General features: G+C 48.3%; 1 protein-coding gene across 2 annotated transcripts in view; it reads right to left on the reverse strand.

Moving 5' to 3' along the window:
• Positions 1-1,267: 1,267 nt before the first annotated feature.
• TRAF1 (TNF receptor associated factor 1) overlaps positions 1,268-16,106 on the reverse strand; it is a 54,120-nt gene continuing 39,281 nt past the window's right edge. For both annotated transcript variants that reach the window (XM_073640813.1, XM_073640811.1), the window contains exons 8-11: positions 5,941-6,342; positions 5,608-5,785; positions 5,102-5,250; positions 1,268-4,895 (exon numbers count right to left, since the gene is read on the reverse strand). In XM_073640813.1, coding sequence (XP_073496914.1) covers positions 4,677-4,895; positions 5,102-5,250; positions 5,608-5,785; positions 5,941-6,342 — 948 coding nt within the window. In that variant the 3' untranslated portion in view covers positions 1,268-4,676. The remainder of the gene's footprint in view (positions 4,896-5,101; positions 5,251-5,607; positions 5,786-5,940; positions 6,343-16,106) is intronic.

Here is a 16,106-nt window from a genome sequence, read left to right on the forward strand (position 1 = left end):
CTGCCTGTCCCGGGCTATATGTGCTATATACACTGCAGGTCCCGGACTTTGTATGATGTATGTGTTGCGTGTCCGTTGCTGTATACACTACCTGTCCCAGGCAGTATACGCTGCCTGTCCTGGACAGTATATGATGTATGTGTTGCGTACCCGTGGCTGTATACGCTGCCTGTCCTGGACAGTATATGATGTATGTGTTGCGTACCCATGGCTGTATACGCTGCCTGTCCTGGACAGTATATGATGTATGTGTTGCGTACCCGTGGCTGTATACGCTGCCTGTCCCGGGCTGTATACGCTGCCTGTCCTGGACAGTATATGATGTATGTGTTGCGTACCCGTGGCTGTATACGCTGCCTGTCCTGGACAGTATATGATGTATGTGTTGCGTACCCATGGCTGTATACGCTGCCTGTCCTGGACAGTATATGATGTATGTGTTGCGTACCCGTGGCTGTATACGCTGCCTGTCCCGGGCTGTATACGCTGCCTGTCCTGGACAGTATATGATGTATGTGTTGCGTACCCGTGGCTGTATACGCTGCCTGTCCTGGACAGTATATGATGTATGTGTTGCGTACCCATGGCTGTATACGCTGCCTGTCCTGGACAGTATATGATGTATGTGTTGCGTACCCATGGCTGTATACGCTGCCTGTCCTGGACAGTATATGATGTATGTGTTGCGTACCCGTGGCTGTATACGCTGCCTGTCCCGGGCTGTATACGCTGCCTGTCCTGGACAGTATATGATGTATGTGTTGCGTACCCGTGGCTGTATACGCTGCCTGTCCTGGACAGTATATGATGTATGTGTTGCGTACCCATGGCTGTATACGCTGCCTGTCCTGGACAGTATATGATGTATGTGTTGCGTACCCGTGGCTGTATACGCTGCCTGTCCCGGGCTGTATACGCTGCCTGTCCCGGGCTGTATACGCTGCCTGTCCCGGGCTGTATACGCTGCCTGTCCTGGACAGTATATGATGTATGTGTTGCGTACCCGTGGCTGTATACGCTGCCTGTCCTGGACAGTATATGATGTATGTGTTGCGTACCCATGGCTGTATACGCTGCCTGTCCTGGACAGTATATGATGTATGTGTTGCGTACCCGTGGCTGTATACGCTGCCTGTCCCGGGCTGTATACGCTGCCTGTCCCGGGCTGTATACGCTGCCTGTCCTGGACAGTATATGATGTATGTGTTGCGTACCCGTGGCTGTATACGCGGCCTGTCCCGGGCTGTATACGCTGCCTGTCCTGGACAGTATATGATGTATGTGTTCCGTACCCGTGGCTGTATACGCTGCCTGTAACGGGCTGTATACGCTGCCTGTCCTGGACAGTATATGATGTATGTGTTGCGTACCCGTGGCTGTATACGCTGCCTGTCCCGGGCTATATGTGCTATATACACTGCCGATCCCGGACTTTGTATGATGTATGTGTTGCGTGTCCATGGCTGTATAAACTCTGTCCCGGGCTGTATACGCTGCCTGTCCCGGGCTATATACACTGCCGGTCCCGGACTTTGTATGATGTATGTGTTGCGTGTCCATGGCTGTATACACTGCCTGTTCCGGGCTGTATACGCTGTCTGTCCCGGGCTATATGTGCTATATACACTGCCGGTCCCGGACTTTGTATGATGTATGTGTTGCGTGTCCATGGCTGTATACGCTGCCTGTTCCGGGCTGTATATGCTGCCTGTCCCGGGCTATATGTGCTATATACACTGCCGATCCCGGACTTTGTATGATGTATATGTTGCGTGTCCATGGCTGTATACACTGCCTGTTCCGGGCTGTATACGCTGTCTGTCCCGGGCTATATGTGCTATATACACTGCCGATCCCGGACTTTGTATGATGTATGTGTTGCGTGTCCATGGCTGTATACACTGCCTGTCCCGGGCTGTGTGCGCTGTACGGTACCGCACAGGATGGGATTGAATTTGCCGGCAAGCCAGCCCCTGTTAGACTACCCCCAATAATGTATCTTTTTGCTGAAGATGAGAGTATTTTCCTCAGGTCTGAGGCTCTGGGGACTCCGTCCTGTATGACGTTACATTGTATAATGCTGCTGGGCGGTGACCCGTCCACCATGGAGATGCGGCTGCCATCTTGTCTGCCACCTTTAATGATAACCCAGCCGACAAGCGAGCAGGTCACAGCGAGCAGGTCACTTGTGTGCAGATCTGTGCGTGTTTCCATTCTCAGACAGCAAGCAGAAATTCTGAGTCTATTGGCACATTCCAGAGACCTGGTGATGTTTTACCTGACAGCTGAAGTTCCTCCCTCCCCATCCCCAGACATGTCGCCTCCTGCTGCAGGTCTCGCTTTTTGGATTTTTATACAGCCGAAAAACAATTTAAAAACAAACTGCAGAACCAAGGTCATGACGTTCTCCCAGGCCTCACTTATCACCATATCATCTGGATGTGGGATCAGTGAACAACACGTTTCACACAGGAAGATAAAGTGTTAACACAAAGAATTTATCACCTGACATATTTCACGGGAGAACATGCATAGAGATGTCAAACCCAAAGTTTCCTGTAGAAAAGATCTGCTTTTCCCAACATACATTATATTATATCCAGGCAGAGTCGCAAGCATCCTGATACTGCAGCCACCACTAGGAGGAGCTACCTGTATACAGAGATACATGATGAGCTTCTGCCTGCAGCCACCACTAGGGGGCGCTACCTGTATACAGAGATACATGATGAGCTTCTGTATACTTGATGCGTTGGAATTCTCATAATCTATAGATGGATCTGCAGAATTGGTTGGTTCATCGTGTCTGATCGTTTGTGACCAGATCCCCATCCTTCCCTCATCTGATTCTTCTTCTTTTTTAATTATTTTAGTCTTGATTTGAGGGTTCAATTTTTATATTTTTTCTATCCCATTATGTATTTAATTTACCATTTTTGAGATGTCTGCTTGCTGTCAGTGAAGGAATCCCTTTTGGCCTTTTATGTGGCTCACAGGTAAGGGTTTGATACAATGTATCGCTGTGGACGATCCTTTGTGATCAGAATACCCCACAAATCTTTCCTTGGATGATACATTGAAACAAAACCTTAGATATGGAAACTGGTCAAAATTTAAAGTTTTTAGCGTCTTTAACCCCTTAGTGACCACCCATGCGTAGTTTTACTGACCTGAAATATAAGTGAATAGCACCCCAGACAGGTGAAAGCGCAGCATCTGTCAGCTGTACACTACAGTTGACACCCTGCTGCATCAGTCATGATCAGTATTGGCATAAACTATGGCCGCTTAACCCTTTAGATGAGTGTGGGGGCTTCCTCTTTAACCCCATTGGCACCCTGAGATCATGATTGTGTGATCCTGATTATTGCCATGGCTACTCACGGCCAAATAACGGCCATAGTCTGCCAGCTATAGTGACTTATTCAGAAGTTAGGGACATTTAGGTGATATGAATAAATGTTTTCATTCCTGTAATCCACTTCGCATTAATTCCTAAAATATGATGTATATGTTAGTTATTAATGTTTGGTATGTGTGGCATGACTATATGAAGTAAAGGGATAATCATTCAAAGTTTGAAAACTGCAAATATTTAGAAATTTCTGACATTTTTCTACATGAACACAAAACATATCAACCTTAATGTACCACTATCATAAAATATAATGTGCCACAACAAACCATCTCCGAATCACTGGGATACGTTGAAACATTCCACAGTTATTACCACATAAAGTGACACGGGGCAGGATGAAAACATTTGGCCTGGTCATTAAGGGGTTAAACAAGAATGTCCTCATTTATTGACAACAGAGATCTTGACAGTGGTGAGGACTGGAGACATTTGTTAGGAAGTTTCAGATGCCACGTCCCGTGCTTCAACCCTGTAATTTCTTCACTGATGGCTGTCTTGCTGGTGCCCGGTACTCCCTACGGTCACAAGTCCTGGGAACGTTTTCTTCTTTCTGGACTTTGTTCTGGTTTTCCAGGACCGTTCCTGAGCACAACCATGAAATGAGCCCCATCCTGGCCTGGGCCGCAGCCTCCATCCTGCCCTGCTTCACCTGGTCACTATCAGTTTTTTTAATCCTCTCCATACACTGAAGCGGATGCTCAGCTGTCAGTAAATCTGTATTTTTCCCTGTACATGTAGGTTATGGCTGCAGCGTGTAACTGTAGCATCAGCATGGAGAGATTACAGCCGCGCACCAGCCGCAGATAACGGGAGCGGCAGCTGGTGGTGGAGATCGGTTACATGGCGATATAATGTGTCTACATCCGTGGATTACATGTCCTGCAAGGCCGCGGCTCTGATCATGTGATTAGGAGACACGGGGATTGAGATCTCCTGTCTGTAATATTCCTGGGGGGACAGGCAGAGGCGCTGCTTCTCACATCCTCCCCCCGGTGGAGGCTGGGGGTGAGCAGTATATAGCGGGTGTCGGGGCTTCTGGAAGATCAGTTATATGTACCGGAGAACTACAACACTGTTCTCTGCAGAGCAGCACATATATTATCCCTATAATAACTTATCACAGATGGCGGCACAAATACTGGGGAATGGCAGATAAGAGGACGGTGGCCTGACGTTTTGCGGTGCCATTCTCCTTAAGAACCACTGTTGAGGATGTGCGGTGGCAGAGGGGCAGTTGCGGCTCTACAGCGGTCGGTGACTACGGGCCGGCGTCTATTATACAGCGAATAAACATGGCGTTGTCCTTAACATACGTGCTACTCATGGACTGCAGCTTGGAGAGTGGGCAGAAGAGCGGGCAGCCGCTAGCTACATTCATGTCGATCACCGGGCGCTGGAAGGAGACAGACGTGCTGTCAGGACGGAAGGCGTCGATGACGTGCTCACGGTTACTTTGGTCCATAAGCATGAAGGTCACCTGCAGGGCAAGAAGAGACGCAAAGGCAGAGCTTAGAAAACAGCGTAAACCAGTGTGAGACCCCCACATTAATGAGGTAGCCCCAGAAAATGATTTTAGAAATCGCCAAACATGAGACGGGCAACAGTGCCACAGATTGTACACGTGTCAGCACAGCTCCACTTCATGATGAGACACCATTTATACAAGCGCAGTGCGGAGCTCACCTTGTGCCTGAACGGCCAGGGGAGCAGGGCGTCGTATTCACCCTTCATGATGGCAAAGAACAGGGAGATGTGCGATCCCTTCCCAGTGCCGTCTCCGTTCAGGTAAATGCGCAGACACACCTTGTAGCCGTACCTCGCCGTGTAGAAGGCTGCAACCGGAGGGAAGATCCAACATTATGTCACATCACACTGCAGGACTCGCTGCGGTGTAACTGCCCAGTGTGGGGAGGGTCTCCACCGTGTGGGGTCCGGTCTACTATACACATGTCTCAGGACCTCCCAGTGCGACTCCAACATGGACAAGTCTAGATATACTCAGTGCACAGATTCTGTATTATAGGACGCTGATCTCACACATTGCATGTACAGAGTAGTGACCGCAGCTCTGGAGGATAAGACACCATGTAACAGTAGAAAAATGACTGCAACTCTGGAGGTGATTGGAGTATACATATATCCTTAGTGACCTAACATGAGGTAAGGCCCACGACCGGTGAGGTTCTTACCGGGGGAGTAGAGGCTGATGGTTCTTCCTTCGCTCGCGACCTGACATTTTCTCGTGAAGTCGGAGATTTTCCATAGAAAGATTCCATCATACGACGTCTGCTCCAGAGTCTCCATCTGCGCATGTAACTCGTTTATCTTGATGTCCTTCCTGGCGATTGTGCAGTGAAGATCTGAGATCTATAGGCGATAGAAACGTGTAAGCAGCGGTGAGGGGTCAGGAACCGTGACGACTCGGTGGTGTGACAATGAGCCTGGGCTCTACAGATGGTAGACATTGTCATGGGGCAGAGACTGACAATAACCTCTGACAGCTTTAGCTGGCCATTTCTCACCTTCGCCTCACAGGCCTGTACTTTGCGGTGCTCCTGTTCTATCTCCTCCAGAGCTGCGCTCAGTTTGGCACTGGACACATCAATCTCTCTGTTCATCACCATGATGATGTTTTCTGCCACCTGTATCCGGGTTTCCAGGGCACAGATCCTGGCCATCAGGTTAGACCCAGTTGCTGTGCCGTCATGGTCTCCGCAGTCCGTGGCGATCACTTTGTGTGCTGACTCTCCATTGTGCATCTTTGCAGGTAATTTCTGGACGTCTCCGTTGTGGTCACAGTATCCATTTTCCGTTACAGCAGCAGCTGGTGGATCATTCTGTATCTGCAGTAACACCGGTAAAACCAGAGCAATGTGCGCCACCACCGCTGACTGCTCGTGTGCTGCCATCTTGTCTCTGCTCCCCTTGAAATGGCAAACGGAAAAGAGAATGATGAGGGTGACCCTCCTCTGTAGAGTTCAGGACAATCTGTATAATGAATAGTTAACTTGTTCAATTCCTAGAGACCTGGGATGGTGAAAGGGTTACTAGTGGGGGTCTCATGGGAGGAGAGTGCATCAATAATGTCCTGCTTGATACAGAATGTTGAGTCTAAATGTTTCATACATTATGTGAGTAGCCCCCTCTAGTGGTGACTGTATATACACATCCATATGAGGGGCTCTCTGCTGGTGACTGTATATAGATTAATCACTGTATGTGAGACACACACGGTGAAATAAGTATATTTCCTCAGTAAATATATTTCTAAAGGTGCTATTGACATGATATTCTCATCATATGTCAGTAACAACCCATCCAATCCGCACAGGCAAAGAAATCAAACCATAGATGTCCATAAATGAAGTCATGTGTAATAATGAGAAATGACTCAGGTGAAAAGTATTGAACGCATGAAGCAAGAGAGGTGCAAAATGCCATGGAAATTCACAACACCAGCAGAAATCTAACAGTAATTAGAAAGCAATCCTGCCATTTAGTGAAAAATATCAGCTGTTTCAACTGATGCCCTATAAAAAGTTGTCTCATTATCAAGGTACCAAACAAGAAACATCATGATGGGTAAAACCAGTGAGCTGTCTCAAGACTTTCACAACCTTATTGCAAAACAAACTGATGGCATTGGTTACAGAAGAATTTGCGTTGATGGGTCACGCTGTGCTCAGCTAGACCTAGCGGCTGTGAATAGCAGGAACTTTTACTGCTATTCACACACGCCGGAGCCAAATTCAGGGAACGTGGACTACATTGGACCTGCGTGGGAACATTATTTACAAATAAATTGATGAACAAGGGATGGTCTCTCGTTTTTTATTTTTCTCGTTTTATGTTTTTCATGTAGCCATTTCTGGACTACATCGGATTCACTGGATTATTGTGGACCTGCATGGGATTTTTTTTTATTTTTCAATAAATTTATGAACGAGGGATAGTGTGGGGGAGTCTTTTTTTCAAAGTGTTTTTTTTTTCTGTGTGGATTTTTAATTTTTATTAGCAGGTTAGTAATGGATGAGTCTGATAGACACTTCTCCATTACTAACCCCAGGGCTTGATGCCAGCTGTGATTTTAGACAAATAACAGCTGTTATCAACCCCAACTGCCATAATCCCGATTGCCACCGCACCAGGGCAATCGGGAAGAGCTGGGAAAAGTGCCAGAATTGGCGCATCTAATGTGTTGCGACAATTTTGGGGCGGCTGAGAGCTTATATTTTTAAGCTGGGAAGGGCCCAATAACCAGGGACCTTCCCAGTCTGATAACACAAGCGCATAGCTGTCTGCTTTACCTTGGCTGGTTTTCAAAAATACTTGGTTCTGTTTTCATTGTTATTTATTAACAAGTACAGTAAAATACACACGCAAGACACTAACTGGGTATCTCACGGATATCGATCTACCGTATTTTTCGGACTAGAAGACGCACTTTTTCTCTAAAATTTTGGAGGAAAGTGGGGGGGGTGTATATGTATGTATGTGTGTGTGTGTGTGTGTGTGTGTGTTTGTGTGTGTGTAATATTTACACTGCTCAAAAAAATAAAGGGAACACTCAAATAACACATCCTAGATCTCAATGAATGAAATATTCTCATTGAATACTTTGTTCTATACAAAGTTGAATGTGCTGACAACAAAATCACACAAAAATCATCAATGGAAATCAAATTTAACCAATGGAGGCCTGGATTTGGAGTCACCCCCAAAATTAAAGTGGAAAAACACACTACAGGCTGATCCAACTTTGATGTAATGTCCTTAAAAGAAGTCAAAATGAGGCTCAGTATTGTGTGTGGCCTCCACGTGCCTGTATGACCTCCCTACAACGCCTGGGCATGCTCCTGATGAGGTTGCGGATGGTCTCCTGTGGGATCTCCTCCCAGACCTGGACTAAAGCATCCGCCAACTCCTGGACAGTCTGTGATGCAACGTGACGTTGGTGGATGGAGTGAGACATGATGTCCCTGATGTGCTCAATCGGATTCAGGTCTGGGGAATGGGCGGGCCAGGCCATAGCTTCAATGCCTTCATCTTGCAGGAACTGCTGACACACTCCAGCCACATGAGGTCTGGCATTGTCCTGCATTAGGAGGAACCCAGGGCCAACCGCAGCAGCATATGGTCTCACAAGGGGTCTGAGGATCTCATCTCGGTACCTAATGGCAGTCAGGCTACCTCTGGCGAGCACATGGAGGGTTGTGCGGCCCTCCAAAGAAATGCCACCCCACACCATTACTGACCCACTACCAAACCGGTCATGCGGAAGGATGTTGCAGGCAGCAGATAGCTCTACACAGCGACTCCAGACTCTCAAGTCTGTCACATGTGCTCAGTGTGAACCTGCTTTCATCTGTGAAGAGCACAGGACGCCAGTGGCGACTTTGCCAATCCTGGTGTTCTGTGGCAAATGCCAAGCGTCCTGCACGGTGTTGGGCTGTGAGCACAACCCCCATCTGTGGACGTCGGGCCCTCATACCACCCTCATGGAGTCGGTTTCTAACCATTTTTTTGCAGACGCATGCACATTTGTGGCCTTCTGGAGGTCATTTTGCAGGGCTCTGGCAGTGCTCCTCCTGTTCGTCCTTGCACAAAGGCAGAGGTAGTGGTCCTGCTGCTGGGTTGTTGCCCTCCTACGGCCCCCTCCACGTCTCCTGGTGTACTGGCCTGTCTCCTGGTAGCGCCTCCAGCCTCTGGACACTACGCTGACAGACACAGCAAACCTTCTTGCCACAGCTCGCATTGATGTGCCATCCTGGATGAGCTGCACTACCTGAGCAACTTTTGTGGGTTGTAGAGTCCGTCTCATGCTACCACGAGTGTGAAAGCACAACCAACATTCAAAAGTGACCAAAACATCAGCCAGAAAGCATTGGTACTGAGATGTGGTCTGTGGTCCCCACCTGCAGAACCACTCTTTTATTGAGGGTGTCTTGATAATTGCCAATAATTTCCATCTATTGCCTATTCCATTTGCACAACAGCATGTGAAATTGATTGTCAATCAGTGTTGTTTCTTAAGTGGACAGTTTGATTTCACAGAAGTTTGATTTACTTGGAGTTATATTTAGTGTTGAGCGAGCATGCTCGACACTGCTCGGTACTCGCCCGAGCATCTCACTATTCGGGATGTTCGGCCAGCACCGAGCATTTTCGGGTTACTCGGGCAGGAGCTCGGGTCTCCGCCCTGCATGTTTGGCGCACTTTACAGAGCCAGTGAACATGCAGGGATTGCCAGCCAGTCACTGTAATGCCGCAGCCATGTTGTTTGTGGGCATTACAGTGATTGGCTAGCCGCACAGTGTCACCTCGAGTATTTAAAACCGGGCGCCGCCATCTTGGACACAGTCGCTCCGGATCAGACAGTGTAGGGAGAGTGCTGCTGAGCTAGGGAGAGATTTATACTGCGAAATAGGTGTGTAGGGTCTCTAAAGCCTGCCAAATCAAACAAACAGTCCTTCTGAGGACTAATATCCATCCCAGATATCAGGCAGGCAGGCAGGCTGTATAGGAAACGCAGTGGTTATACCAGCAAACACTGCATTACAGTCCTGTGTGCTGCTGCTAAAATTGCTAGACTTAACCCCAGGTCTCAGGGGCCAGGAAAAATCCTTTTTTTTTCATCTAAATCCTCTTTTTTTTTTTTTTTTTTCCCTCAGTCAGACTGTACAAATACCCGTCTTATTAACCTTTTGGTCCCCCCCCCCCCCCCAAAAAAAAAAAAAAAAAAAATTGAGTGTCTGTGAGTGTTCAGTCACAAATATATCTGTTTAAAAGAGTCTGGTTTCGGACAGATAACTAGAACTGTGGTTTTGCAGTTCCACGGTTCAAATCTCTGTATTATCCACTTTTTTGCCTTTTTTCCATAAAAAAAACAGTTTGAGTATCTCGCTGACTGTTCAGACACAAATATATCTGTTTAAAAGATTCTGGTGTAGGCCAGAGAACTAGAACTGTGGTTTTCCTCTTCCACGGTTGTAATCTCCTTTTTATTACCCTTTTGCCATTGATAGTGCAAGTGTAAGCTATTTTACTTCCTTTACAATGGGCAAGGCGCGTGGCAAGGGACGTGGACTGGACGTTCTGGTGATGGTGCGTGCAGAGGACGGGGCCGTGGCCAAGGTGAAAATGTGCCACAACCAACAGCCACATCTTCTCGCTCCCACTTCTTGACCGAATTACTATGGAAGCACACAATAACACCACTATCGCGAAGATCTTCTGTTGTAATGGTTTCTTATGTTCTACTGAAATGTAAACTAATATAAATAGCCGACTGTTACTTTTCCCATTTATATTTCTGACTCCTAAGGCTTTCTCTCCTTACATCTTGTTCTTCTGCTGTTCTTGTACCATTGTAGTCACGAGGCCTAAATGATGATCTAATATGCAGCATGGCCGTTATTCATTGTTGAGTAATGTCTCTTTAAATGGAACCTGTCTGGAAAATTTCACTAAAAAAACTAGTGGTATGGCTGTATAGGTACAACACTAAAAAACTCTACCTGCTTTGTAGTAATCCAATGTCCCAAACACGGAGAAATCAAGCTCTGAAGATGTATGCAGATTAACTGGGAACTGAAGCCCTCCCAGTGTATTCCTCAGTGATTTTCTAGGCACTAGTTAAATTGTCCTGAAAGGTTGGGACACCAACAAAATACTGTATGTAAAATTTTTATAGTGAAAACTTAGCGCTGTCATCTCTGAAAACATAAGGCAAGTTTCACACGAGAATAAAAATACAACAAACAGGGATCCTTGTAAAAATGTTGCAGAAGTGTGCGTTGGTGACCACCTCCTACTGTATGGGAGAACTGGTCACACATGCGCACTACACGTCCCATGATGCACAGATGACCTTCCTCCAGCCTTGACTAATCTAAAGCCACACAGGGATGCCAGAAAGTAAGATTCACGAACCTCCGTCCAGCCGCCACCTACCACTAACCTGGATGCTGGATCGGAGTCCTGCAAATCGATCCGCTCATCTCTAGTCCCACCCGTCCCTGATACAGTCCTGTGCCGGTCTGCTGAATATCCCTCACTGGACAGCACGGTGGCTCAGTGGTTAGCACTGTACACGGCGGCTCAGTGGTTAGCACTGCAGCCTTGCAGCACTATGGTCCTGGGTTCAAATCCCAGCAAGGACAACATCTGCAAGGAGTTTGTATGTTCTCCCTGTGTTTGCGTGGGTTTCCTCCAGGTTCTCCGGTTTCCTCCCACACTCCAAAGACTGATAGGGAATGTAGATTGTGAGCCCCATTGGGGATAGCACCCATAATGTCTGTAAATTGTCTGAATTGTGAAGCGCTGCGGAATATGTTGGCGCTATATAAATAAAAAGATTATTATCAGTGTGAACAGGTTATTAATTGGATAGCAGATAATACTTCCAGTCACCTGGGCACCACCACCTCCGGTCTGTCTTCCACACGGTCAAGTCTTAGTAGCCGTGAGTCTCGACCGCATACTCCTCCTCACCCTGATGCTCCTTCCTCCCACCATGCCGAGTGTCGTCAGACAGCAACTGATCCCACAGTTGGACACTCTGAAGAGCTGTTCACTGGTCCATTTCAATATTTGGGCCCCTCGCCTGCTCCGCTTGAAGTGGTGGAAGAGGAGATCCCATGTAGCGATGGCCAAATATTTGAACAGCCACGGCCACAGGAAGGCGACGCTGGCAATTTGTCACAAGAGGTGGACGATGACGAGACACAATTGCCACGAAATGAGGAGGAGGACCATGGTGCGGAAGTGGAAGAGGAGGAGGTGGTGGATGATCTAGTAACTGACCCAACGTGGCAGGAGGACACACAGAGTGAGGCCAGCAGCACACAGGGGGAGGGAGGCAGAGTACCCCAACAGGCAGGAAGAAACAGTGTGATGGCCGCAGACAGAAGGCGGGCAACCGTTCCCCATAACACCAACACGAGGGACGTTGCCAGTACAACCGGTAGGTCTTCCAGAGTCTGGAATTTTTTTAAAGACTCTGCTGATAACCCCAAAAAGGCCATTTGTACCACCTGCCAGGCCAGCATCAGCAGGGGTGACAAAACTACCAGCCTGACCACCACCAGCATGATCAGGCACATGTCAGCAAAGCACCCGACTTTGTGGGGCGAACCCCAAGGTCCACGACCAGTGTCAGCGGGTATCACCACTGCTTCTACCGCTGTTGTGCGTGTAAGAGAACCCCCTGTTGTGCGTGCAAGGCAATCCCCTGTCCATACTGCATGCAAAGATGCCCCCTCCTCTGCCTTCACTTGTTATGGCAGTTTCTCAAGAAACAGCATCAACATCCACGTCCCACCGCAGCTTTCAATTGTCCATATCCCAGACCTTTGAATGAAAGCGCAAATTCGCAGCCAACGCCCCACAGGCCACAGTCCTAAATTCGCTCATTTCACGACTGCTTGGGTTGGAAATGCTGCCTTTTAGGCTGGTGGAGACAGAATCCTTCCGCAACCTTATGGCGGTGGCCGTCCCTCGGTACTCGGTCCCCAGCCGACACTATTTTTTACCCCGCACTACACAAGCACGTGTCCCAAAACATCTGCCGTGCCCTTAACAACTCAGTTACTGGGAGAGTCCACCTGACAACGGACATGTGGACAAGTGCTTGTGGCCGGGTACGGTACATCTCCCTGACGGCACACTGGGTAAACATAGTGGAAGCCGGGACCCAGTCGGACCTTGGGACGGAACACATCCTCCCCACACCAAGGATTGCGGGCCCTATGTCAGTCAGAGTTGCCCCCACAGTGTACAGCTCCTGCGCATCATCCTCCTCCTCATGTTCAGCCTCCATCTCAGATATCACCACATCAGTTACAAGCTGGAAGCGCTGCAGTACTGCCTCAGCCAAGCAGCAACAGGCTGTGCTGAAACTCATAAGCTTAGGTGATAAACCTCACACTGCTTGTGAGTTGTGAACAGTTGTGAAGGAGCAGGCAGATCTGTGGCTGAGACCGCTGAACCTACATCCAGGTATGGTCGTGTGTGACAATGGCGGTAACCTGGTGGCGGCTGCGAGGCGAGATCACACACGTACCATGCCTGGCTCATGTGCTTAACCTCGTGGTTCAGCGGTTTCTTAAATCGTACCCCCGAGTTGCCAGATCTGCTCATCAAAGTACGCCGCCTGTCAGCTCATTTTCGGAAGTCGGCTACAGCTTCCGCCGCCCTTGCTGTGTTGCAGCAGCGTTTGCAGCTTCCGGCACACCGACTGGTGTGTGATGTCCCCACACGTTGGAACTCTACCCTCCACATGTTGCAAAGGATTTGTGAGCAGAAGAGAGCAGTTGTGGAGTACCAGCTGCAACAAGGCCGTCGATATTCAGTTCAGACTCCACACATAAGACCTCAGGAGTGGACCTGGATGTCTGACATATGTATCATCCTGCCAAACTTTGAGGAGTCCACGAAGATGGTGAGTGGCGATGACGCCATCATTAGCGTCAGCATCCCACTTGTCTGTCTTTTGCAACGCTCTCTGCAGAGAATTAAAGAGGAGGCATTGCAGCCAGAGTATGATGAGATGGATCAAGAAGCCGTAGCGGGCGATTACACACAGCCCAACCTCATCTCATCCCAACGTGCATTGGGGGACAATGAGGGAGAGGAGGAGGAGAAAGAACAGGAGCTGGTATCATGCGCTGTAGATGGTAGTACCTGAACAACTGTCATACCTTCGGTTCAGCTTGGGTGGCCTGAGGACGGGGGGGGGGGGAGGAGGAGAGCATGGTCAGTCGTCATCTTGGTGAGGACACGGAAGTCTTGCCCGTTACCAGTCTGGCACGCATGGCTGACTTTGTTACGCTGCCTTAACCGTGACCCTCGCGTTGTCAAAATGTTGGGTGACAGTCATTACTGGTTGGTGACACTTTTAGACCCCCGCTACAAGGAGAATTTTCACTCTTTTATTCCTGAGGTGGAGAGGTCTACAAAAATGGGGCAATACCAGAAGGCCCTTGCTGCAGAACTGTTAAAAAAATTCCTATCTGAACACGCTAGCGGCAGAGGTCACAGTTCGTTGCCCAACCAAGGCGTACAGGCGAGAGAGACCCAACTCCAATCCAGCAGAGGCAGGGGATCACTATCAACGTTCTGGGACAGTTTTCTGAGACCCGCCCAGCTTACAGGTCCTGAGGCGCGGGGTACTTTCACAAGGAGTGAAAGTTTCAAAAGATGGTGAGGGAGTACCTTGCCGACCGTACCAGCGTCCTCCGTGATTCCTCTGTGCCTTTTAATTATTGGGTATCCAAGCTGGACACTTGGAATGAACTCGCTCTGTACGCCTTGGAGGTCCTGGCCTGCCCTGCCGCTAGCGTGTTATCGGAGCGTGTTTTTAGTGCCGCTGGGGGAATTATAACTGATAAGCGCACTCGCCTGTCAACTGACAAGCTGACCCTTATCAAAATGAACAAGGGCTGGATTGGGCCAGACTTCTCATCACCACCAAATGACAGCAGAGTAACATAAAGTCAAATCCACCGCTTCACACCCACACATGGGTATACGCTTCCTCATTTCGGCAGTTTTTTGCTCTTATCCTCAGCCTCCACCACCACTATACCACCAGGGTGACCGTGGTCCGTGTTGCCAGCATTGCAAGTTCCTCCGTCCTAATTTTTGGCAGCTTTTGCTTGGAAGTCATAGGCAAAGACTATGGGAGACCAACTCCCCAATAATGGGAATAATGTTTTTAATATGCTTTACTGCATGGCTCTTGTAAGGGGCATTGCAAGTTCCTCCATCCTAATTTTTGGCAGCTTTTGCTTGGAAGGCATAGGCAAAGACTATGGGAGACCCACTCCCCAATAATGGGAATAATGTTTTTAATATGCTGTACTGCATGGCTCTTGTAAGGGGCATTGCAAGTTCCTCCGTCCTAATTTTTGGCAGCTTTTGCTTGGAAGGCATAGGCAAAGACTATGGGAGACCCACTCCCCAATAATGGGAATAATGTTTTTAATATGCTGTACTGCATGGCTCTTGTAAGGGGCATTAAAATCGTCTTGTTAAGTTACTGTGACCTCCACGTCTCTTCCACGGGGCATTGATATTGTCTTTTTATTCCACTGTAACCTCCACCACTCTTCCAAGGGGCATTAAAATCGTCTTGTTAAGCTACTGTGACCTCCACGTCTCTTCCAAGGGGCATTAAAACAGTCTTGTTAAACCTCTCTGAACGCCACAGCTCTTCCAAGGGGCATTGAAATGTTGTTTTTAATTACCTCTAACCTTCACGACTCTTCCAACGGGCATTGCATTTCCTCCTAATTTTAGTCAGCTTTTGCTTTTCAATGCATAGGCGAACACTAAGGGAGACCCACTCCCCAATAATGGGTAGAAGGTTTTTAGTACGCTGTAATCCACGTCTGTTTCAAGGGACATTGTAGTTCCTCATAATTTTTGGAAAGCTTTCCATTCACTGCTTAGGCCAACAGTGCACAGGAGACCCAGTTGCTATAAATGGAAAAAACAGTTTAGTTAAGGCTCTCTGACCTCCATGTCACTTCCAAGGGGCATTGGAGTGCCTCGAAATTTTTGGTAGGCACTGCACTCACTGCATGCCCTATAACTGTGTAACCAAACCGCTCCTTTTGGTACAGAAACATATCCTACAAGACGTGTGGTTGACTGGCCTGATATTGATGTGAATGGTCCCTGTTCC

Source organism: Phyllobates terribilis, unplaced genomic scaffold (assembly GCF_046119375.1).
Source record: "Phyllobates terribilis strain yellow unplaced genomic scaffold, ASM4611937v1 Scaffold_7__3_contigs__length_470593459, whole genome shotgun sequence".
Taxonomy (NCBI): domain Eukaryota; kingdom Metazoa; phylum Chordata; class Amphibia; order Anura; family Dendrobatidae; genus Phyllobates; species Phyllobates terribilis.